The sequence below is a fragment of the Sus scrofa genome, chromosome X, assembly GCF_054392235.1.
Source record: "Sus scrofa isolate SSC_HxYL_T2T_F1_AM1 chromosome X, Sscrofa_HxYL_maternal_Yorkshire_Landrace_v2.0, whole genome shotgun sequence".
Lineage (NCBI taxonomy): Eukaryota > Metazoa > Chordata > Mammalia > Artiodactyla > Suidae > Sus > Sus scrofa.
Genome location: NC_139401.1, coordinates 69,625,688 through 69,650,134, shown reverse-complemented (window position 1 = coordinate 69,650,134; position 24,447 = coordinate 69,625,688). Strand labels below are relative to the sequence as shown.

The window sequence follows — 24,447 nt, the reverse complement described above, 5'->3', positions numbered from 1 at the left end:
CGATCCCTCCCACTCCCTCCCCCTCCCATCAGGCAACCACAAGTCTCTTCTCCAAGTCCATGATTTTCTTTTCTGAGGAGATGGTCATTTGTGCTGGATATTAGATTCCAGTTATAAGTGATATCATATGGTATTTGTCTTTGTCTTTCTGGCTCATTTCACTCAGGATGAGATTCTCTAGTTCCATCCATGTTGCTGCAAATGGCATGATGTCATTCTTTTTTATGGCTGAGGAGTATTCCATTGTGTATATATACCACATCTTCCGAATCCAATCCTCTGTCGATGGACATTTGGGTTCTAAACACTACTTTTAATACATGCTTTGAGTATATATCCATGATCATTCTTTTAAATTTCTAGAAGTGTAATTGCTATTTCAAAGGATAAGGACTTTTTTTTTTTTTTTTTTTTTTTTGCTTTTTAGGGGCACACCCACAACATATGGAGGTTCCCAGGCTAGGGGTCAAATCGAAGCTACAGCTGCCAGCCTACACAACAGCCACAGCAGCGCCAGATCCTGGCAGCATCTATGACCTACACCACAGCTCATGGTAACACTGGATCCTTGACCCACTGAGTGAGGCCAGGGATCAAACCCACAACCTCATGGTTGCTAGACGGATTCGTTTTTGCTGTGCCATGACAGGAACTCTGAATAATGACTTTTTAAAGGTTTTTGATCCATAATGCCAAATTGCCTTCCAGAAATGTTATAACAATTTTCTGTTTCCAATGGCAGTGTATGAATGTTCTCATCTCTATATCTTGGTCAATAGGACATAACTGTATTGAAACTTTTATTAATATATAATGTCCTCTTTGTCTCTTGCAAACTCTTTTGACTTAAAGCTTATTCTGGCTGATAATATTATAGTCACCCCTACTCTCTTTTGGTTACAGTATGCATCGATATTTTTTCCCCCATCCTTTCATTTTCAGTGTATTGTGTCTTTGAATCTAAAATGAGTCTTTTGGAGTCCTCTTGTGGCTCAGCAGATTAAGGATCTGGCTTTGCCACTGCTGCAGCTTGGGTTGCTGCTGTGACACAGGTTCAATCCCTGGCCCAGGAACTTCCACATGCTACGAGTGTGACCAAAATGAAAAAATAAATAAATAAAAATAAAATGAGTCTTTTATAGACAGTATATATTTGGATCATGTGTTTTTATCCATTCTTTCAATATCTGTCTTTTCACTGGAGAGTCTATTTACATTTGAAGTAATTACTGATAAGGATTTCTGTAATTTTGTAATTTGTTTCCTATATGCTTCACAGCTTTGTCCCTTATTTTCTGAATTATTGTCTTCTTCTGTATGTTTAGGAGATGCTTTGTAGTAAAATGTTTAAATTCCTTCCTCATTTTTTTTTTTAAACTAAAGAGGGAACTTGTGACTTGTTTGTAGGGAGAAAGTGCTACTCACCTCCAGCTGAAAGTTTTCACACAGATATGGGTGCCTATTGATTCCTGAACTTTGTTTTTGTTCCAGAAGGAAGAAAAATAATTTGTATGGGAAAAGTTCCAATTTTTAAATGTTGGCATCTAATTCATGAATGCTGTTAAATAGTGCATAGGTCAAACTAAACATATTTTGGATCTGATTCAGTAACAGGGCTACCATTTTGTAAATTCTGGCCCAGAGTACTGGTGAGTCAGAATAAGGCTTCTTTTCCTTTGAGACTAGAAAAGATGCCTTAAAGGAATGTAAAGAGGACTTAAATACTGAGTGTGTCCTTGGATATAGCCTCTTTCTCGCCTCCAACTCTGGGCCAAACTCCTGAGGGCATGGGAAATGAAATGCCAGATTGAGGGGATTCAAAAGCAGATTCCTTTCTTCCTCCTTTCCTAAACAGACTTCAACACTGTGATGAGACTCAAGAATTTGTTTGGCTCAGTGTGATATAGAAGTTTCCAATTGTGTCTTGGCAGATTGGACTGAGATTGCCCCATTTAGGGGCTGGGAATGTGACTGAGTTTATCTTGTTGAGAGTACAGAGAGTAACAGAATCAATTTCTAGGAGCCCAAGAGGGTCACAGAAGTTGGAACTCAGCTAAACTGAAAGGGTCTTTCAGATGGGGATGAAGAGTTATACATCCAGTCTTATGGAGGTTCATAAAAGAATGTGTCTTCAGTTATAAAATCAGTTACATTTCTTTGACCATTCGAGTTTATGGACCAAAAATTGTACTCTCTACCATCCTTCCTGTTATAAATTCTATCACATCTTAGGTTTGATATGTAGGATTATCCTATTATTTTGTAAATAATTTTTTATTACAACCTCAATTTTCTCTTGATACAATAGTTACCTCTCCCCATCCTGGGTTTCATCTAGAATTTAAAATTACTTTTTTGGCATTCCCATCATGGCTCAGCAGTTAATGAATCTGACTAGCATCCATGAGGACACAGGTTCGATCCCTGGCCTTGCTCATTGTGTTAAGGACCCAACGTTGCCGTGAGCTGTGGTATAAGTTGCAGACATGGTTCGGATCCTGTGCTGCTGGGGCTGTGGCTGAGGCCAACAGCTACAGCTCCTATTTGACCCCTAGCCTGGGACCCTCCATATGCCACAGGTGTGGCCCTAAAAAGAAAAATAAATAAATAAAACTGCTTTTTCTTCCCACTCCTGAGCATCTACCCAGAGAAAACCATGACTCGCAAAGACACATGTACTCCAATGTTCATTGCAGCACTATTTGCAATAGCCAAAACATGGAAACAACCTAAATGTCCATCGACAGAGGAGTGGATCCAGAAGAAGTGGTACATATACACAATGGAATATTACTCAGCCATTAAAAAGAATGAAATACCAGCATTCTTAGCAACATGGATGGACCTAGAAACTATCATGCTAAGTGAAGTCAGCCATACAATGAGACACTAACATCAAATGCTTTCACTGACATGTGGAATCTGAAAAAAGGACAGACTGAACTTCTTTGCAGAACAGATGCTGACTCCCAGACCTTGAAAAACTTATGGTCTCTGGAGGAGACAGTTTGGGGGGTAGGGGGTTGTGCTTGGGTTGTGGGATGGAAATCCTGTGAAATCAGATTGTTATGATCATTACACAACCACAGATGTGATAAATTCATTTGAGTAATTTAAAAAAAGAAAAAGAAAAAATAAAAGAAAAAATTGCTTTTTCTATTTTATAGAACTTCAGTTGTTTTTCAGATGTGATTTTTAAATATGGATCCCATGAAGTTCCCTGGTGACTCAGCAGATTAAGGATCTGGCATTGTTACTGCTCTCATGCGGGTTTGATCCCTGGCCCAGGAACATCCACATGCCAATAATAATAATAATAATAATAATAATAAATGGATCCCAGCATATGGTCTGGGAAAACACATTTTTCATAAATGCCTAAACATAAATTTTCATATCTGTGAAAATGTATGTCTTTGAAATTACCAAAGTCCCAATCTATGTTTAATGTTAATATTTATATCAATTTCCTTAATATTTTTAAAAATATGTAAGTCCAAATTTTGCCACCAATATCTTCATGTCCACAATTTGCTGCTAAGATTTTTTGTTTGTTTTCTCATTGCTCTTTCTCAAAGCTGCTTACACACATACTATACATGCAATGGTTTCTTTTCATTGTACTATAAACTCTATGGGACTTCCCATGTGGCTCACAACATAACTACTATACACTCTATGTAGGACCAGATAGGGGTGTCTTTCAATGTTATTTCAAAGCTAATGAGGTCAAATAAATCGAAGCAATCACTATACAATACAGTTAAAAGTTACTTTGGCAGGGTCATACACATTTCTAGAATCAGTTTTATTTCTGCAATGAATCTCTGAGGAAATGTCACCTCCTCAGGGTGCCTTGTGTACCTAAGACAGAAACATATGTTCCCCCTCCCCCATACACACTCTCTATCCTTTTACCTGGTATTCTTTTTTTCTCTATAGCAATTTATCTTCATCTGACACACTATATATATTACTTGTTAGATTCTAGGCCTGTGTTTGCAAACTTGGTTTAATTTGTTCACTGATATATCTCTAGCTCCTCCAACAGTGGCTGGTACACGGTAGCTCTTAATTAAATGTTAAATCAAAATACATCCAAAGAATCTAGAAATTGCCTCATGTTCAGGATGTTCAATGATCAGATTCATCAGTGGTGCAGAAACACATTAATTATAAAACATCTACAAGTGAGTAACTTTTTTTGTTTTTTCCCAGTCCTTTCCTCTTTTAACATGGTAATTGAAGTTCACTGGTCTTTAAGTTGCCTCAGTCCATCAACCTTTGGTCAGAGAAGAAGTTTCAGAGAAAATACTACAATTATCAATCAGCAAAAGGAGGTGGGAGGGACAAAGGGAAAAATTAAGTGGTAGTTTCAATGGGGCATTCCCGGGCTAGATGGCCCGATTCGCCACAGCGGTAGCAGTTGACTTCGCTTGGCTTGCTGCAGTTGATGGCCACATGGCCGGTCTCACCACAACGGTAACACCTGACTTGGGTGCAGTCTTTCTGAATGTGGCCACGTTCGCCGCAAGAGTAGCACTTCTGCTCTTCCTGACGGTCACAGTCGCGCGCCAGATGGCCTGGTCGGCCACAGGTGTAACAGCACTGGTCTCTCTCTCGCTTAGGCTCCATACAGTCTTTGGCGATGTGGCCACTTTTCCCACAGTTGTAGCAGATGTCCTCCTGAAGGTCACAGTTCTTAGCATGATGACCAGGCTCACCGCAGCGGTAACAGATGATAGGTAGGGTGGTGGAACTGCAATGAGGCCCTCGGCCACGGCCTCTACTTCCGCGCCCTCGAGCTCCTCCTCCCTTAGGGCATCCCCGGGCCCAGTGGCCAGAGCGTCCACACTTGAAGCATTCCTTATTGCTCATGGCTGCGGTGAGATCTTCAGGTGAGCTGGCCTACCTACCTCTGCCCCAAGGCCCCGACGCAGGTCCTCTAATGGCGGCTTAGACAGAAGTGGCTGTTTTTCTCTACTGGCCTCAGCGACGTCACACAAGGTTTGCGCATGGCCCCATTCATACGTCACAGATTTTTCAGCCGCCCTACCTGCCTGACTTTCCTCTCGTCCTTTAAGCCAAAAGCAGGTCTGAGTGGCGATTTCTGTTTAAAAGACAAAACAAAATATACAAACAAACAAAAAAACCCACTTGGGTCGTTAAGTTTGAGTTTGGATCGCTTCCTGTTCAGAAAATGTGCATTGTAGGATTTCTTATAATTGACTTAGGCTTTCTTGGTGGTCTAGTAGACCAATTTTTATAGATGCGCTAGGGACATAGGAAAAATATGTATGAGATGTATCAAATCCAGTAAATGAGAGAAGCAAATTATGACAAATTATAGTAAGCCATTTTGGGGAAGGGTGTTTAAAAAAAATACGTGTCCATAAAAATATGAGATACATGGAAAATAATCTGTAAAATGCCACAGGGAGATTTAATGACAATTTAGCCTATTTTATTGCAGAAATCTTAGTTTTCAATATAAGAAGTAATAAAGTAAGTAATAAAACATAACATGATTTAAGCATTCAGTAAAAGTAATGTGATATTACTTGGAAAATAAGTTACAAGACCATAATTTAAATATTGGACAGATTTCCTATTGTTTTCTAAATTGTTTTTATATTATTATAAACTCATAAGAATTTATGGACTTATCCATTTATATAGATATAGAAATAAATATGCAAAACGATATTGAAATATCAACATCAGCTATTTTGAGATCATATGATTGAATAAGATTTTTTTTCTCCTTATTTTGCTTCTCTGTACTTTACAATTTTTTGAAATGAGTGTAGGTTGCATAACTGTAAAAATCCACAATGTTTTTCTTTTTTGGGGGGGTGTCACATCCAAAGCATATGGAGATTTCCAGGCTAGGGGTCCAACCAGAGCTACAGCTGCCAGCCTACGCCACAGCCACAGCAACACAGGATCTAAGCCGTGTCTGAGGCCTACCCCACAGCTCACAGCAATGATGGATCTTTAACCCACTGAGCAAGGCCAGGGATCGAACCCACGACCTCATGGTTCCTAGTCGGACTCATTTCCACTGCGCCACAACAGGAACTCCAAATGTTTTTTCTTTAAGTTACTAGTTAGATATATGTTTTACACATGAGTTTTTTTCAGGAAGCCAGTACAAATGTATTTGGTAAAACACAGATTTGAGAATAGTGAATGTAGCAACTGGCTTTTCTTTTCTTTTTGTCTTTTTTGCCTTTTCTAGGGCCGCACCCAAGGCATATGGAGGTTCCCAGGCTAGGAGTCTAATCAGAGCTGTAGCCGCCGGCCTACACCAGAGCCACAGCAATGCCAGATCCGAGCCGTGTCTTTGACCTACACCACAGCTCATGGCAACACTGGATCGTTAACCCACTGAGCAAGGCCAGGGATCAAACCCTCGACCTCCTGGTTCCTGGTTGGATTCGTTAACCACTGAGCCACGACGGGAACTCCTGGGTTTTTTTTTTTTGAACGTGACTGGATTGGAATGTGAAACTGGTTTCATAAATGCAGCCACAAAGAAAAATGTTTTCAAAAATTAATAAAAGCTATAGTCAAAAAATATGAGCAGTTGCCACATATAGAGTAATCGAATGAGTTTTATTCCTAAACAATTAAATGGTGAGCTGCATAAATGGTTTCAAATGGCAAAAATTCCATTTAAAAACTTGATATGTTTATTACATCATGTTAATTGTCATATTTAAGCCTCCTTATAGGTTTATAGTTTTATTAAGGTAATATATGCCCATGTTTAAAGCATATTCAAGCAGGTTTAATTGGGACATGAAGGAAGAAATGTATTTTACATCATACATACACACATACATTTACAGAGTTAAGGCCAGTCCCATGTCAGATTACATACAATTTGGAAAGGCAAATCTCTGTTCAAATGGGCTGATAGAGTATTTTTAGCTTTTTAGGGCTGCATATGGAGGTTCCCGGGCTAAGGGTCCAATTGGAGCTACAGCTGCTGGCCTACACCACAGCCACAGCAAGTCCAGATCTTGCCGCGTCTGCAACCTACACCACAGCTCATGGCAACACTGGATCCTTAACCCACTGAGTGAGGCCAGGGACTTAAGCCACAACCTCATGGTTCCTAGTCAGATTCGTTTCTGATGCGCCATGACGGGAACTCCTGATAGAGTATTCTTGACTACTTTTCATTCTTATACCCCAACCTCAATTCAGGATGTTCATAGGTTTGAGGAGATCCTCAGTATTAGGATTCTTCAGAGGAACAGAACCAACAGGATATCACTATATCTATCTATTGAGAGAGATTATCTATGTATATATGTAGATGTATATCTTATATAACACCTTTATTTTAAGGAATTCGTTCACATGATTATGGAGGCAGGGAAGTCCAAAATCTGCAGGGTAGGCTAAAAGGCTAAAAACCCAGGGAAGAGCCAATGTTGCAGTTCAAGTCCAAAGACTGTCCACTGGCAGAATTCTCTCTTGCTCAGGGGAAGTTAGTCTTTTGTTCAATGTAGGCCTTCAAATGATGAACGAGGCACCACCCACATGGTGGCAGGCAATTTGCTTTACTCAATGTCCGCTGATTTAAATGTTAATCTCATCCAAAAACACCCTCATAGAAATATTCAGAATAATATTTGACCATGTGTCTGGCCCAATCAAGTTAGCACAAAAAATTAACCATTACATCCTGTAAAAGAGTGTCATTCTCCTAAGAAATGTAGCAGTTGGGGAATAAAAGGGAAACAGCGTTAGCCTGGATATAGTAGAGGTCTCCAAATTTTTCCTTTACTACTCCTGAGGAACTGTAAAGTTCAGACTAGTAGGTAGGTCCAGGACTAGAAGTATTTCATAGCGTTCAAGATTTACAAGCTGGAATTCCTGCTGTGGTGCTGTGGGTTAAGAATCTGACTGCAGTGGCTTGGGTCACTGTGGAGGTTTGGGTTTGATTCCCCACTGGAGGGCCATGGATTAAAGGATCCAGCATTGCCACAACTGCAGCATAGGTTTTAGCCATGGCTCAGATTCAATCCCTTCCATATGCAGTGCGTGCAGCCATTAAAAAAAAAAAGATTTACAAGCTGTGCCTCTTTCTTGAATTTCTCTTTGGATGGGACTATAGCAGATTAGGAAAGTTTTGTCAAAAGGGAGAGAAGTGGAAAGAGCAAGTAACTCCATCTGCAATTATTATTATGTGCTGACCTTAATTTACAATACTTTTTAAAAAATGGAATGCTGTCCATTTGTTAAAAATGATAAAGATGATAATTAGGACCATGCTAATGTTTTTATTTATTTATTTGTCTTTTTGCCTTTTTCTAGAGCCGCACCTGCGGCAGATGGAGGTTCCAAGGCTAGGGGTCCAAATGGAGCTGTAGCCACCAACCTATGCCAGAGCCACAGCAACGCGGGATCCGAGCCACATCTGCAACTTACACCACGGCTCACGGCAACGCCTGATCCTTAACCCACTGAGCAAGGCCAGGGATCGAACCTGCAACCTCATGGTTCCTAGTCGGATTCGTTAACCACTGAGCCACGACGGGAACTCCAATATTTTTAAAACATTATTAAATCTATTAAAATGCTGATGTTAAAATATTAATATATTTAAACAAAAATTAAAAGGACAAAGATATGATAATGGACATGAGGTTTCACGTTGGAGTGATGAAAAATTCTAAAATTGTGGTGATGGCCATACAACTGTGAATATAGAAAATCCATTGCATTCTACGCTTTAGGCTGGTGAATTGTATGACATATGAATTATATCTCAATAGAACTGTTATAATAAAAAAGAGTACACAAATAAAATCATTTGTTATAGTACTGTAGAATTGTGGGCAAAATTCCCTTTTATTTTAACTTTTGCGCAACAATAAATGATTCTTTCAATTTAGGAAAGAGATTCTTTATACTACTATATAACTTCAAGAATTTCTATTTTTCTTTCTGCATATTGCACATTGTTGTATAATCTTTTGTGCATATTACGTAAAAAACACAAACTTTCATTATGTCTCTGAATAATGTTATTATGAATTTCTTTTCTTTCTTTCTCTCTTTCTTTTTCTTTCTTTCTTTCTTTTTGATTTTTGGGCCACACCCGCGGCATATGGAGGTGCCCAGGCTAGCGGTCCAATCAGAGCTACAGCTGCCGACCTACACCACAGCCACAGCAAGGCCACATCCGAGCCGCATCTGTGACCTACACCACAACTCTAGGCATCTCAGGATCCTTAATCCACTGAGCGAGGCCGGGGATCAAATCTGCAACCCCATAGTCCCTAGTCGGATTTGTTTCCCCTGCGCCAGGACAGGAACTCCTAATATGACATTCTTAATAATTAAGAGAGGATGATGATGTACACATTTCACCGGTCTCAGAATTGATGGTATTGTGGGTTCTTAGTTTTTGGTATTTTCAAACTGGCTTTCTTAGAAAGCAAGAACCAGCCACCAAAGTAAAACATCATAATGAGAAACAAAACATTATTTTTCCTCCTCACAACCAAAGAGGAATCTATTTCAGAGCCTGTTGAATAAATGATGTCACTTCTCTTAGAATTAATATGTGAATTTCTCACAGAAGACAGGAACAAGCCTTGCATTTAGTACCAAAAGACACTGAACAGCATTTTTAATGTCCAGAAACTATCAGGGTTGTGAAGAGAAAGAAAAAGCTGTTGCATACTCCTTCTTACCTCCAACTGACTGAACACCCTTTCCCCTTTTGCTCTGTGCAAAGGGTCTTTGGATTCTCTGCCTCTGAGTCTTCTCTGTGAATTCATCATCAATCAGACTGTTATTTTGCCCCACACAAGCTGTTGGGCACAGCTTGAGAGATGCTTGGAGAAGACTGTGTGGATACAGTATCTTTTACACAGCATTTTGGGGGGGGGGGTGTATTTTTTTACAATTTGCAACATGAGACACACAAGGGGAGGAGTAAAAGGCCCAGACCAGGCAAGGCCAAGAACAGAAGGGTAGAGCGAATAAAGGCAGACACCAGGGAGACTTGGTAAAGAAATGGTGGGCCAAGAACAGGAGGGAGGGATGGTGGTGGAGGCCGGTGTGACCAAGGGGAGGAAAGGTTGAAGAAGCAAGAAGCAGGATGGCCTAAGGAAGGGGTTAAGACTGCGGGAGGGTTAGCCTCGGGGTGAGCAGGGAGATGGGGGGTGGGTGTGGGGGAGGAGGAGAAGAGGGAGTGCTTGGCGCAAGCGCCTGAAGCGCACTGCGGCGATCCGGCGGAGGCGGTGCTCTCCTGGCATCAGCGCTGCGGCTGGAGGCACTGCTGGTGCTCCTGTCTGCTGTCCACTGCCACCTTGGCCTGTTTTTGCCACCCTGGCGCCCCGAACTCTGTGCCGCCGCACCCTTCACCCAGTCTTGGGACGGCTGGCGCTAAGAATTCATGCTATGACCTTCGATTCAGCCAGGAGGTAAAGGAGTGACATAGGGGAAGAACGTTGCGGGCGGCGGAGGGAACTCGGGCCAGGGGTATCTTCAATTTGTGTGTTCTCCAGGTTCACGAGGGGAAAAAAATGGGGGACAGTACTGGCCTCAGACCTACAAAAGGATGTTGAACATTTATTTCTCATTGCGAAAGTAATACAGACTTCTTTCCTTTAACCAGGGTTGAGGCATCTGAGCGTCGGTATTTTCCTTAAGGTTCCCGGCTTTTAAATTTTGAAGTTCCTCACGTGCAGCAGCAGAAGGTGTATTTAAAGGTCAAGGGTATAGGACTCGGCAATTATAAGAGCTTTCTTTGCCTTTGTTCAGGGTGATGGGTCTTACTACAGAATCCGAGGCACTCTAAGCTCCTCCCTGGGGGTCGGGGTGGATTCTATCTAGATTTGGCATCTGCTCTGAGCACCTGCAAACAATGACGTCTTTCCCGTTTTCCACTTCCCTAATTATCACGCCTACCCCCATTAGGGAAGGCTAGTAATGGCTCTTCTGGATTGAGCACTGGGGCACAGCTGTTGAGACACATCCAGCTATCATCAGGCACTTACATATTAAAAACGGAGGTGGGAAGCCAGACGCAGTGCGCTTGTGTATTTGAGAGTGTGGGGGTGCGCAGCGCGGTAGCAGGCAGGTATACAGTAGTCTGGTAACTGCGGGGGATTGGTTCCGGGACCCCGCAGATAGCAAATTCCGGGGATGCTCAAGCCTCCTGTATAAAATGGCGTTGTACCGTCAGTCCTCGGCATCCGCCGAGGGTCCACAGTATTTGAGAAGGTCTGGTGTGTGGGGGAGGGGGGCGTCACTGGGGAGGGCGGGAGGTACGCAGGCGCAAGCCTTGGTTGGAGCAGGGACAGGGAGTCGGATGCGTATATAAGAAAGCAAAGTTGGAGTTCCCATCTTGGCTCAGCAGAACGAATCTGACTAGCATACATAAGGACGCAGGTTCAGTCCCTGGCTTCGCTCAGTGGGTTAAGGATCCGGTGTTACCGTGAGTTGTGGTGTAGGTCGCAGACGCAGTTTGGATCTGGCGTTGTGCCTGTGGCGTAGGCCAGCGACTACAACTCAGATTCGACCCCTAGCCTGGGAACCTCCATTTGCCGCGCGGGTGCGGCCCTAAAAAGAAAAAAAAAAAAAGAAAGCAAAGTTGCTGGTAGTTGACACCCGCGGGAGAGGCGAGTGAAGGTGCGCATGCGCACTTGAGACAACGTGTGACGGTTGCCTTTAACGAGAGGAGGGTAGAGGCGCGCATGCGCATTTTAAACGGAATGACGGGGTGGGGAGGCGCGCAGCTTACGTGTAATTAAGATTGCAAAATGGCGAGGGGGGAGGTAAGTTGTCTTTGCTTGGCCATCTTGGGCTAGGAGGGCCTGCGGAAGAATCGCTGTATCTTTTTAGTTGGGTGAGTGGGATCAGCTAGAGTTGGAGTTGTCCTAGGCTGTGGCCAGATCCACCAGATATTAACCCGGAATCTTGGCTCCTCTCTGGCTTATCGATAATGTGTTTAAAAATGCGGAGGCGTTGATGGCTTTACGAAAGGTTACAGGAGCTGGCTGGCTGTGTGTAGTAAATGCGTAAAATGGGAGCACTTGGAGACAGGCCACATTCGGGCAGCACACCTCGGGAGGGCTCTCTCGGACTTGCAGATCATGGGCCGGTTCCATCAGAGTATCCAAACCCAGGGGTTGCAATATTGTGAGAATTTACCCTTGATTTTCTCCCCTTGAGGTTGTAGGGGTGAGGATTTGGCTGTTTCCAAATGCTTGTACCACTTTGCTTTAAACCTAGGATTTGGGCAAAAGATAATGGTGATATGAAGGTGACCTGTGTTTCACACCCTTCTAAGTTATTTTTTTCTGTAGAACTTTGAGCATGGTTTCCTCTAGGAGGACAATATTTTGGAGGGAGGGCAGCAAGTACTGTCGTGGCTCTCGGAGGGCTGTCAGTAAGGACCTATTGTTAATCGCTAAAACAAACAATTTAGCAGTTAGATATGTAGAAGAAACGACACAGGATTCAAAATTGAGATAGGTCTTTTCAACAATCCTGGCCATGATCTCATGCTGGTGTTTTTCCTTCTCTGGGCCCAGTTCCCTATCTATAATAATAATTAAACGTCTTTGACGCTTAAACTATGCCAGGTGTTGGATCTACATGTTTTTACCTTAAGTGATTTAGTACTCTCGACAATCTTATGAAATAGCAGTACCATTATCCATCTTTTACAAATGAAGGACACAGATAAAGTAAATTGTTCAAGGGTTTACATTCCTATTGAATGGCTGAAACTGGATTTTTATCTAGGTAGTATGGCTTTGGAATCCTGTGCTCTTAAACATTATATTTATCCACCAAAATGATGGGGCAAATTTAAAGGACCCTTCTTTAACGACTTCAAATTTCATGTGCAACTTACTTATGCTGTTTAAGAAAGAATACTGCTGATTTTTAGTCAGTGCATGGTACAGGGTTACATATTTAGAAGATAAAAAGTAAACAATTGTTGATTTGGAGCCTAGCAGGGTGGCCATCCTTACCTACCTAGCCTTGTGTTCTGTGATTTTTTGTTCTGCAGAGGGTTTAAAATGGCCGACTGCGGCAGGCTGGACACACCCTTCTTGTTTTGCCTGATTTGAGATCTGGTCTGACGCTTTGAGACAACCAGTCATTTGCTGCAATAGAGATTTTTTTTTTCTTACCCATTATTAATATTTGGTATGTTAATACCAATATTCAATAGTAAAAGGTTATTGCTTTTCTTTTTTGTAATAAAAGAAAATACATAGATTTCTTTTATTTGGTTGGGAAAAATCCATTGAAGTGGAATTACTATGTCAAAGGATATGAACATTTTTAACATGTAATACGTATTGCCAAGTTTCTCCCTGAAAAGGTTGTACAGATTTTCTTTCACTCACACAAGCACTGAGTAGTATTTGTTAAAAACATTATTTTATGGATAAAAAAGAGTATTTAATTTTGCATTTATTGTTAGTTTTGATTCTTTTTTCCTCTGTATTCGTGTGATGTTAGTTCATGTCTTATACTGATTTATCTGTTGGAGTTTTAGTTTAGCGTTTATTATTATCTATTTAAATGTGTTCTGTAAATAATGGCTGTTACTCAGATTTCTATAATGTTATGAATATGTACTCCAGGCTATTGTTTGCCTTTTAATTTTTGTTTTTAAATTTTTGGTTAGTAGAAATTTGAAATCATGTGTTCAAATCCCTCTATCTTCTATTTTGTGATTTTTGTTCCATTAAGTTTGAACATTTCCCTCAATCTAGAAATTTAGTGAACATTCATTTTGGCTTCATCTGAAGATAACCATCAAATTATATTTGAAAAGGGGAAAAAGATCCATAATTTCACCACCCAGAGATAACCAGTGTTAATAAATGTGTTCACTTCTTTTCATTTCTTCTGCATTTTTCTACAGTGATCACATATTTACTTGTACTATTTTATATTGTGTTTTGTCTTTATAACATGCATTTTTCTGTGTTGAACATTTTTGTAACTGTGATTGAATGGTTTCATGGTATTTTGTATGGCAGTATCTTAGGGTTTTCAGTATGTTCAATAGTAATTATATAATTATGTTTTTTCATTTAGTTTTTATTGTTTATCTATTTTGAGTTATTTCTTTATAGGATAGAGTTCAGGATTAGAATTATTCATCAAAAAGTTTGAACATTATAAAGACCTGCCATAATAGCATTCCAAAAAGTTTTATCAATTTTTGTACCCGGTCATTTAGGTACATAAAAATTTTTTTTGCTTACTTGATATGTAAAAGAATGGTATTTTTGACTTACGGTTATTGGTGAAGCTGGGACTCTCATGTTAATTATTCGCTCCTATTTCCTCTTGTAAACTATTGAACTTGGGTCTGAATGTTAATCTGTTTGTAAGAGCTCTGTATTATGTGCTCTGTATAAGGATCTATTACCCCTTATCATTTGTTGCACATACACTCCTGGTATATGTTTTTTGCCATTGAATATGAAGAAATGTTTGTAATTCCAAAGACAACTGCGTCGTGGAATACTTGCCAAATTCTTGGTAGCCATTTTGAGATAGCATTTATCTGTTCTTTAGATAGATAGCCATTTCTTTTTTTCTAAAGGAAAGCAACATTGACTGCTGCACAGCAGTGTTCCTCCCTGGTTATAGATGTAGGGAGAAGACACGGCAACATTTTGTCCCTAATAAGACATTGGCAGCCAATGTAGACCAGACACAAAACAGTAGTCACCCTTCCCCCATCCATTTGGGGACTGATGCTATTTTGAATATTTATGAGTGATCTGGGGGAGGATGCAGACATAGTATTCACTTTTGTAGATAACACTGAACTCTTTGGAGATGTAAAATGGTAAAGGAACAAACTGTAACACCTGAAAAGACTTTGTGCATGTGGGCTGGCAATTAGCAGAATGGAGCAGTGTAGTTAAGAGTAATGTAATGATTTTAGGGAAAAATAGTATGTTAAGCATATAAAATAGAGACCTCAGAGACATTGGGTCTCAAGACAAGGATTTCAGTGTAAAATGGAAACAGTTTGTTAGTGTCATCAGCTTAATTTTCTGGTGCAGAGACAAAAGAGTCATTAAAAACCTAGGCCTTATTAAGAATGATACATGACACAAAAATTCCATCCTCTCTGTATAAAACCATCTGAATCAAATGACTAGTTTACACTAGTAATCTCACCTCAAGGAATCTCTTACTACCTCTCACCATATATTTTGAAATGGTGATGGCAAGAGTGTGTTACATCTCAGTTTCATTTTTCTTAGTTATAACATGTAGGTGATTAAGATTAGGTCTTGGGGGTGGGATAGGGTATCTTATTTTGGCTTAATGAAGCTGGGTCTATTATATGTGGTTCAGAGAATCTGTTTAATTATATTAAACCTTTCTAAATTATTCTACTCCATGAGGTATATACTATTTCTTTTATATTTAATAACATTCTAATTTTAATTTTTTCAGTGAAGGGGGATTATTGGATTTAGAGGTGTCAAGTGAACTGTTTCTACTTTTTTGCTATCCCATTGTACTGGGTTAATCCCTTTAGTTGGAAGCCCCCATTTTTTTCAGCATTTTGCTAGCTGCAGATATTAAACCAGGCTTGGCAGATGTATAATAAGCAAAACAAAATGAAACAAAGCAACAACAAATCTGTGTTGTAGAGGAGGTGGTTGAGAATGTCCTTTACTGGAGGTCTGTGCCTGTTTTAAGCATAAGAGTTACCTTTGACGTCATGCCAGTGTCTCGTTCCCAAATCCATCTATGATCGGGTGTTAGGTAGAGCCTGGATATTTGAAATAGCCTGAAAGCATTTAACTTTTGACTTCTACAATTTGTTCCTCCTCTCTCTTGATGTTACAGCCAGCAGCAATCTGGAGCAGCACTCCTTGGAAAGAAATTTTACATCGGCCATTATAATACAACCTGATAAGTGTTACAGCACTTATCAGGTTGTATTGTAATTGTCTGTGTATATATATGCCTGTCTCCCTTCCTCTGTTATCAGTTAGACTGTGAGCTCCTTGAGGGCAGGAATAGTGTCTTCATCTCCAGAGCCCAGCCTGGCACATTAGTAGGCCTCAGTAAATGTTTATTGGATGAATAAATGAATGACTCATCAACAAACATTTATTGTGTGCCTGCTAACGTGATCTCCACAGGCTCTGGACTGTCAACTGTTTCTTCAAAATGCATGTGGTCAGAAACTTGTTTCTTTCCAGTTATGTGTATATCTTCTCAAGAGTTTCTCATGAGATAATGCTATTTTTGTGTTTGGATTTCAGTCCTTGGTATTTACAGATGTTGCTACTGTTGCTACCGCTGATAATCTTCCTGGGTGAAAGCTGCCAGATCAGGAGCCTTATCCTCACTGCCTAGTATTTGCTGAATTATTCCTGTTTGTGGACTTTTCACTCCTCCTCAGGTCTTACTTTACCTAGTATTCCTAGGTAGGGCACTACATTCTAGATCAGAGGTGGGCAAGTGCAGCCCCATGGGCTACCTGGTTTTACAAATAAAGTTCTGTTGGAACACTGCCATCATTTGTTGATATTTTGTCTGTGGCTTCTTTGACCTACAACAGCAGAGCTGACAGTGGCGGCCCACAAAACTCGGCGCTATAAAAAGATTGCCTACCATGTTTTTGATCATCACTCAACAGTGATGGTTTCATTCTCCTCTCCATTTATCAGAGATACTTTTAGCATCTCAGAAACTCATTTATTTACCTCATTCATTATTGCTTATGACAAGTCTTTTTCTTGTTTTATAGATGGGAGGCTAGGACACACTTCAAACTAGGAGATTGATTTTTAAAGCCTCCCCCAGGGTCCCGCAGTCAGTCAGTTATACCATGTCCTTCAACATCAACTGTCAAGCTTTAGTACTTTAAAATTCATTTTTTATGTCCTAACTTGAAGCATATGACCATATCATGCTTTGGTGCCTTATCCCTTGCTCCCCCCCCACCTCCTACACAGCTCTTTGCAATGAGAATATGGAAAATAAGGAATTAATGTGAGATAACAGCAGAAAAGTAGGTTAAGGCAAATGTTTAGAGGGTCTGAATGCTAATGTTTAAACTAAGAAATGGGGTTTCTGAAATATTCACTTATTCATACTTAAACAGGTAGTGAGACTGTACTTACAAGAGCTTAGAGACCTCCCCTCAACCCTCCCTAATCTACCACACATTGTCTTGGAAAGCTGCCTGTGAGTATATTGTCCTTCATGTCACTTCATTAAAAAGTTGGAAACCTCCAAGTGAAAGCTAGATCTAAAAAAAAAAAAAGAGATATCTCATTCTAGGAGTAAAATGGAGGGAAATGTTTTACAGCATTATATTTCAAGCTGCTTGCTGGATTTTGTCCCAGCATTTTATTATCAAAATTGTCATACAGAAAATTTGAAAGAATTGGGGAGTTCCTGTTGTGGCACAGCGGAAACGAATCTGACTAGTATTCATGAGGATGTAGGTCGATCCCTGGCCGTGCTCAGTGGGTGGGGGATACGGAATTGCCGTGAGCTGTGGTGTAGGTCACAGTCGAGGCTCAGATCCCAAGTTGCTGTGGCTGTGACATAGGCCGGCAGCTGTAGCTCTGGTTTGACCCCTAGCCTGGGAACTTACGTATGCCACACATGCGGCCCTAAAAAAAAAAATTGGAAGAATTGTACAGTGAAAATCCATATACTCACTACCTAGGTGGTACAGTTAACATTTTGCTGTATTACATAGTCATCCATCTTTGTTGGATAGGTTTTTTGAAATAGTTGTGGTTGTCATCCATTTTGATCTCATCTGTTGTGACCCATCATGGTGCTGAAAAATAATTTTTGATTCTTAACTGTATTTTCCAAGTTGGCATGGATACCATTGCAGCCTTTGTGTAGGCAGATCTGCTTGGGACTGAGAGTCCCAGGTAGAGAAGACGTTTTGTTTCTGAAAGAAAATGGCTGCAGCTCACCATTGTTTATTAGAAATAGTAAGAAAAAGAAAAATGGGAGTCTAGGTCCAGTGTCAGTAAATCCTTTCAATAATATATTGCCCTGCACTTCATTCACTTCACTGGCTTGACGGGGACAGGTGGTTTTCAGAGCAGCTTCTGTTTGGTTCTTTCCTTTAAGAATTAACGAAGGAGAAGCAACAAAGTACTGTCGAAATGCCGCTGAAGTGATATTCAGCATTAGCACAACTCCTTGGAATTTTAGCAAATAGGTTTTTAATTTGGACTACTGTCTGATAATATTCTTCTGGCCCTTTTCTGTTAGCAATAGCCTCAGAGTCAAAAGAAGCACTGTGAACTGAAATTTGTCTTTATCATGAACATGATAATGGTAAATGTTACTTGTTTGTGTCTATCTCCCTTCATTTAAGTTCAAGGGCAGAGGTCATATCTTACTCAATCTTTGTAATTCTCTCAGTAGTCATAAAAAATGCAATATTACATTTAATACCTATTACATGGGCAAAGATTTTAAAATGTTATACTAATGTTGGTGGGATATATCCAATTTTATTGTAATCCTTCGTAGGAGCAATTTGGCAATATATATTAATGGGCAGAATAAATATTACATGTCCTTTGGCCCAGCAATTTCATTTCTAGGGATATGCCTCTAAATAGTCTTTAAAAATTCTTAATAATGTAAAGATATATTAAAAGATTTAGGTATGGGAACGTTCACAATGTTCATAGCAGTAAAAAAAAAAAAAAAACAGAAAAATTTACCTATTCCTGAATATGAATTTGGATAAATAAATTTTGGTGCATTTATGTAATAATACAAACAGGCATTAAAAATAAAAGTCTTATAAATGAATATTTGACTTGGAAAGATGTACCCAATATATTAATTGAAAGAAAGGCTATGGTTTCATCTAATTTTTGTCAAATAAAAATTAATGTTTTTTACCTGCATATGAAAGTAATTGAAAGAATTATACCCCAAGTGTTAAACTTTCTGGCATTCTGTGATTTTTACTTTCTATCCTTAATGTATTTCTGGAATTTTTATTTTCACAGCATACCTTTATGACTTTCAAAGTTAAGACAAACATTGAAACGGTTTCCATTTTGAAATTTGCTGACCTGAACAGAAGTGGAGTAAATGGGTTGGTGAGGGGGCTGGAAACTGGAGCAGTTTAGTTTGGAAAAGAGCTGGGCTGGGGTGGGAGTAGGGCGTGGTAGAAATAAGATCTCTGTCTTCAGAGAAAGGCACTAATTACTTACTGCTCTATTCTTGGCTCCTTAGTGCAGGCATTTCACGCATCAGGCTCTACACTGACGGCTTATTTCCCAATTAGGCCCTGTACACATTCCTTTCCCACCCTTGTCCCTCGGCTTTATAAGCTAAATAATTGCTGGTGGCAGCAGCTGCTTATGAGTGTGCAGATCTTGCTCTAGTAATGGCTGCTTTACTTCATCCAATAAAGAGAAGGCTCAAACGCATCTAGGCTGCCCCCTCACAACCCGCCCCCCACAAACACACGCCATTCGGCAACATGAATCTTACCCACTGATGGTGGGAGAGCTTTATCCTAGGTTTCATGATAGTAGATTATAAGACCCTATATGACATTGTATTATATTTTACTGTGGGTGAAACAGCTGAAAATGAGCCTTGAGAAACTGCTCCTAGGGTCTAAGTTATCTCATTTAAAATAGAGGCAAGAATCCTTATTAAATAATAATAGTGGGTGATGCAGCAGTTTTTGCCAGATAAAGAAGGTAATTGTTATGCTAACAATAATGCTTGGCAAGAGTGAAATCTGAGGTCCTTGGTGTGGGCTGGATGATTTGACTAAGGTGGCAAAAGTAAAATTAAAGCTAAATCTCACACCTTGACTGTTCTTATGTTTGTTTCTTCTTCTCCCTATCCTACAGGTGACACCAAGCTCGATCAGAAACTATGCCACTGGTGAAGAGGTATATTGAGCCCTGCGTGGCCCAGTGAGGTTACTAGAGAATTGGAAGAGTCTCAAATCAGCATCCTGCACATGGTTATCAAACCATTGTGAAGTCTTAGTAAGTGGTCAGTGGCTCTGGTGGGCTTGCCCAGTTAGTGTCTTAACAGGCACTAGGCAGTTACTTGATATTTTCCCATTATGATATGAAAAAGTTTTTTGTTTTTTGTTTTTTTAGGGCTGTACCCGTGGCATATGGAGGTTCCCAGGCTAGGGTTCAAATTGGAGCTGTAGCTATATGCAGGCCTACACCACCCACAGCTATAGCAACTTGGGATCCGAGCTGCGTCTGCAACCTACGCCACAGCTCACGAGAGTGCTGGATCCTTAACCCACTGAGAGAGGCCAGGGATTGAACCTGTGTCCTCATGGATACTAGTTGTGTTCTTAACCCACTGAGCCACAATGGGAACTCCAAAAAACAGTCTTTATTTCAGACTAGAGAGTGAAGAGCCTAATCTCTCTCTTTCCCCGTCTCCCATTTTTGCAATGATATCTTGCCCACCATAATAGTTGGTGTAGAAAATGGATTTGAATCCAAGCCCAATATTGTTTCTTCCACCTAGTGCTTCCTCTAGATTCCACCTAAGTCCAAGGAGGCGATGTGAGACAGAAACATTTTTATTCCACATGGAAAGATTATAATAGCCTCTGACATTGTGCTCCTCTGATGAAGGAAATGTCCATGGTATAAATTTTTATTGTGCATAAAATCACCTGGGAAGCTTGTTAAAAATGCAGATTCCTAGGCAGCTAGAAGCCTTGTCATTGGTCCAGAGCAACATGAAGACCTACCTGTCACTTACACTGAGGCTTCCTGCCCAGTGGGTTCACCAGCAAGCCAGAAGGAAGCATCACTGCCATGGATGTCCTTGTGAGGCAGTTGTGAAGCCTTGGTAAGTTGTTGGTTTTAGTGGGATTCCCAGTTCATGGTAGAGAAGAAGTGGTTGTGATATGGCACTCCCACTACCCCCCCACCCCTGCTTCCTTCAAAAAAAAGTATTAGGTGCTTACCAAGTGGCAAAGACTTCTAGATATTAACAAAGTTCTGCCATCGTGAGACTTTTCACTCCTGTGAGTAGACAAAGGAATAAACAGTGAATGCATAGTGTATCCTAAGTGTTATGTCAGAAGTTTTTATCCCTCTTTCCCATTCTCCCTTTTAATACCTTCCACTGTCTCGGTGCAATGGAGGCTAACCCAGCTGAGTATGGGAGGATCATAGATGATGAAAGCAATCTTCTTTTTGTAACCTTTCACTAGGCTGAATTTGAAGGATATCTTTGAAAAGTGTTGGAGAGTCTACCAGATTTTTTTTTTTTTTTGTCTTTTTGCCATTTCTTGGGCCGCTCCCGTGGCATATGGAAGTTCCCAGGCTAGGGGTCTAATCAGAGGTGAAGCCGCTGGCCTACACCAGGGCCACAGCAACGCTGGATCCGAGCCGTCTCTGCCACCTACACCACAGCTCACGGCAACGCTGGATCGTTAACCCATTGATCAAGGGCAGGGATCGAACCCGCAACCTCATGGTTCCTAGTCGGATTCGTTAACCACTGCATCACGACCGGAACTCCTGAGAGTCTACCAGATTTTCCACGTGAGTGCACATGCAACAGCGGAAGAGGTCCTTTCAATGATTAAGGTAGCACAGTGATTAAGGTAAGTAGAGGAGAAAAGGTTGACATTGCCTTGACTGCTGTTAGGGAAGCTCCTAGAAATGTCATTTCCAGGGGCCAGTACATTTTTTTTTTTTTAATAGGGCTGCATGTGTGGCATATAGAGGTTCCCAGGCTAGGGGTCGAATTGGAGCTACAGCTGCCAGCCTACACCACAGCCACAGCACCTTGTGATCCGAGCTGCCTCTGTGACCTATACCACAGCTCACGGCAATGCTGGATCCTTAACCCACTGAGCGAGGCCAGAGATCAAACCTACATCCTCATGTATACTAGTCAGTTTCGTTTCTCCTGTGCCACAATGGGAACTCCCCCTAGGGGCCAGTACTTTTAAAGCCTGCATTTTATTCTACAGTACATCCTTCTCAAAACAATTGGGATAGATGATGTGCCTGCTTACCCATCGGAGCTCACCCCTATAGAGGATCAGAAGAACTGAACTGGTTCCCAAGTAGACTACATGGCATAAGCTGCATGTCATAAATAATGTCAATGTGACACTAATTATAATCCCTTTAGGGGAGAGTCTAGTCTTTCAAACCAAACTTGTTTAGAGTTTTTCTTAATCAGACTGTAGAGCTGCATACATCTTATCTAAAGCTAGCTACGAGCAGAGGTACATTGTTTCAGCAGCAGCCAAGTATATGGCACTTTGGATTAGTGATTTCAGAGGCAGCAGGGTCTTCTGATGCACAACTCTCAAACCAACTGGACTAGGATTCATTTTTGACTCCTCAGTGATCAGTCCCCTAATAGGCTTCAAGGAGTACTGAAATGGTTCATAGTTAAACTAGGCAGCATCTGTAAAATGGCCATTCTTGAGCAATCTCTGCAGAATCCATCCCTATCTTAAGCTAGTAGCTCCTTTACCCAGAGTTAATACCCAAGGGTCAGATCTTTCTTTGGGATCTGCCATTTTTCATGGAATCGATAAAACTCACCTTTTCTCGTAAGGATGGTCTTGAGATGGTACCTTCATAATACAATGTTCTTGGTATAGTGTCTGGAGTGTTTGGATAATCTCTACTGGCAAAATTAGGTAGATTAGGCTGCACGGGAACCTGAATGACAAAAAAGCGGCCTTTTCCCTGTGGGAAGTCTGGAATAGTCATTGATACAAAGAGAATCTATTCTGTGTCCTTCACAGAAAAAGACACAGGAAAAATTTTTAACTGCATGCTAACATTCATATCCCTATGTGTGAACAGTGTCATTTTAAAAAAGACACAGAATAGATTAGGAGGAATTAATCCTTCTCTTGATAATCTCAAAATGTGATCTGGACAAAGTAACAGGGATCTCAGTCAAGTAAGTGTTGAACATGGAGGTAAATGTTTTTTTTTTTTTTTTACCTTTTTGTTGTATTTGTTATATTTAATTGTTTTTTATAATGAACCTACCTTGTATTCCCAGAAGAAAATTCCTTACTTGTCAAGAATATTGAATAAGATCTAGTAAATTTGCTGTTTTAATATTTTATTTTCTGTTTTATTTGATTTTGTACTACTTTGTTTCTATGTTCAAAAGTGAGTTTTTGGTTGGAGTGGCAGTCTTTGTTGACATTAGGGTCATTAATGAAACCTTATTGCCTGAGCTTTTACATTTAGCAGATCTCAAACATGTCCCATACCATCTTAAACATCTGTTTTTATTTGACATTATAATGTAAAAAAAAATTTACTGATATTTGTATCTAATATGTATCAATAATTTGTTCAGTTATTGCCCTTTTAAGTTTGTGTAACTAATATTTAATGTGAACATTCCTATAAATAAGTTTTTGCAGCATATCCACTTTTGCTTCCTAAGGTTAGGTTAAGTGTACAATCCCTCTAGTGTATGAGAATGCCTTCTTTTTCACGTCCTCACTAACGATATTGTGGTTTAAAAAAAAATCTGCCAATTGCAAAGGTGAAAAGTGGTCTCCCTTGATGTTTTAGTTTTTATTTACTTGATTCCTAATGAGATGGAACAGTTAAAAATATTTCTTGGGTCTTATTTTTGAGTTTCTTTTTTACACTGATTTTTAATCTACCATATATGTTGCAGTCCCTCAATCTGACATAGAAGTGGTTAATTTTTATGTAGTTCACATATCTTTCTTTGTGGTTTATTCTCCCCTTATGTCTCACAGTAAAGATAAATGTTTTTGTATTGCTTTGATTATTTACTTTTAAATACAAATCTTTCGCTATTGGGGATATTCTCTTTGGTGTGTGGTATATAACTAATTTTTTAAATGTCTAGCACATTCAGAGTTCATGGGGGTGATAGTAAGGGTACTAGTGGGGATCTCAGCAGGAGTTTCAGAATCTTTTTGTCCAGTGCTCTGCTATTATAACATGTCATATTTAAATAATTCTCTCTGCCCCTTTTTCTCTGTATGACTTCTCAGTTTTGCTACCACTGACCTATGCTGCCCTCTGTGACAGGTTGGCAAACTTTTTCTGTAAAGGGCCTGATAGTAAATATTTTAGGCTTTCTGGACCATGTGTTTTTTGCCTCTGTAATATGAAAGCAGCCACAGACAATACATAAGCAGACAAACATGACCGTATTCCAACAAAACTACGTTTATTAAAAAAAAAAAAGGAGTTCCCGTCGTGGCTCAGTGAATCTGACTAGGAACCATGAGGTTGTGTGTTCGATCCCTGGCCTTGCTCAGTGGCCAAGGATCCGGTGTTGCCGTGATCTGTGGTGTAGGTCACAGACTCAGCTTGGATCCCGCGTTGCTGTGGCTGTGGTGTAGGCCAGCGGCAACAGCTCTGATTCGACCCCTAGCCTGGGAACCTC

At 40.3% G+C, this 24,447-nt stretch overlaps 2 protein-coding genes and 2 non-coding genes across 4 annotated transcripts; 3 read left to right on the top strand and 1 right to left on the bottom strand.

The window, feature by feature from the left end:
• Positions 1-1,148: 1,148 nt before the first annotated feature.
• ZCCHC13 (zinc finger CCHC-type containing 13) lies at positions 1,149-11,220 on the bottom strand. Its single transcript, XM_085008462.1, has 2 exons — positions 9,717-11,220; positions 1,149-5,110 (listed from the first exon to the last, which is right to left on the bottom strand). Exon 2 carries the CDS (start codon positions 4,876-4,878, stop codon positions 4,363-4,365), a length of 516 nt encoding a protein of 171 aa, XP_084864588.1. The 5' UTR covers positions 4,879-5,110; positions 9,717-11,220; the 3' UTR covers positions 1,149-4,362.
• Positions 5,016-24,222, top strand: LOC146394658 (uncharacterized). Its single transcript, XM_085006972.1, has 3 exons — positions 5,016-5,094; positions 10,184-10,451; positions 19,899-24,222. The coding sequence occupies exons 1-3, from the start codon at positions 5,016-5,018 to the stop codon at positions 19,900-19,902; spliced, it is 351 nt and encodes a 116-aa protein (XP_084863098.1). The 3' UTR covers positions 19,903-24,222.
• On the top strand, positions 15,919-15,998 carry MIR374A (microRNA mir-374a). The gene has a single exon (NR_035390.1). It is a non-coding gene; the product is annotated as a microRNA mir-374a (primary transcript).
• On the top strand, positions 16,085-16,163 carry MIR545 (microRNA mir-545). The gene has a single exon (NR_038609.1). It is a non-coding gene; the product is annotated as a microRNA mir-545 (primary transcript).
• Positions 24,223-24,447: the final 225 nt, after the last annotated feature.

What these genes read in the sequence shown, in the direction of transcription:
- ZCCHC13 (XM_085008462.1), bottom strand. Translation starts at nt 4,878, where the DNA reads ATGAGCAATAAGGAATGCTTCAAGTGTGGACGCTCTGGCCACTGGGCC.
- LOC146394658 (XM_085006972.1), top strand. Translation starts at nt 5,016, where the DNA reads ATGGCCCCATTCATACGTCACAGATTTTTCAGCCGCCCTACCTGCCTG. An exon ending in GTCCTTTAAGCCAAAAGCAG is followed by an intron (nt 5,095 to 10,183) that starts GTCTGAGTGGCG and finishes GTGAGCAGGGAG; the next exon opens with ATGGGGGGTGGGTGTGGGGG.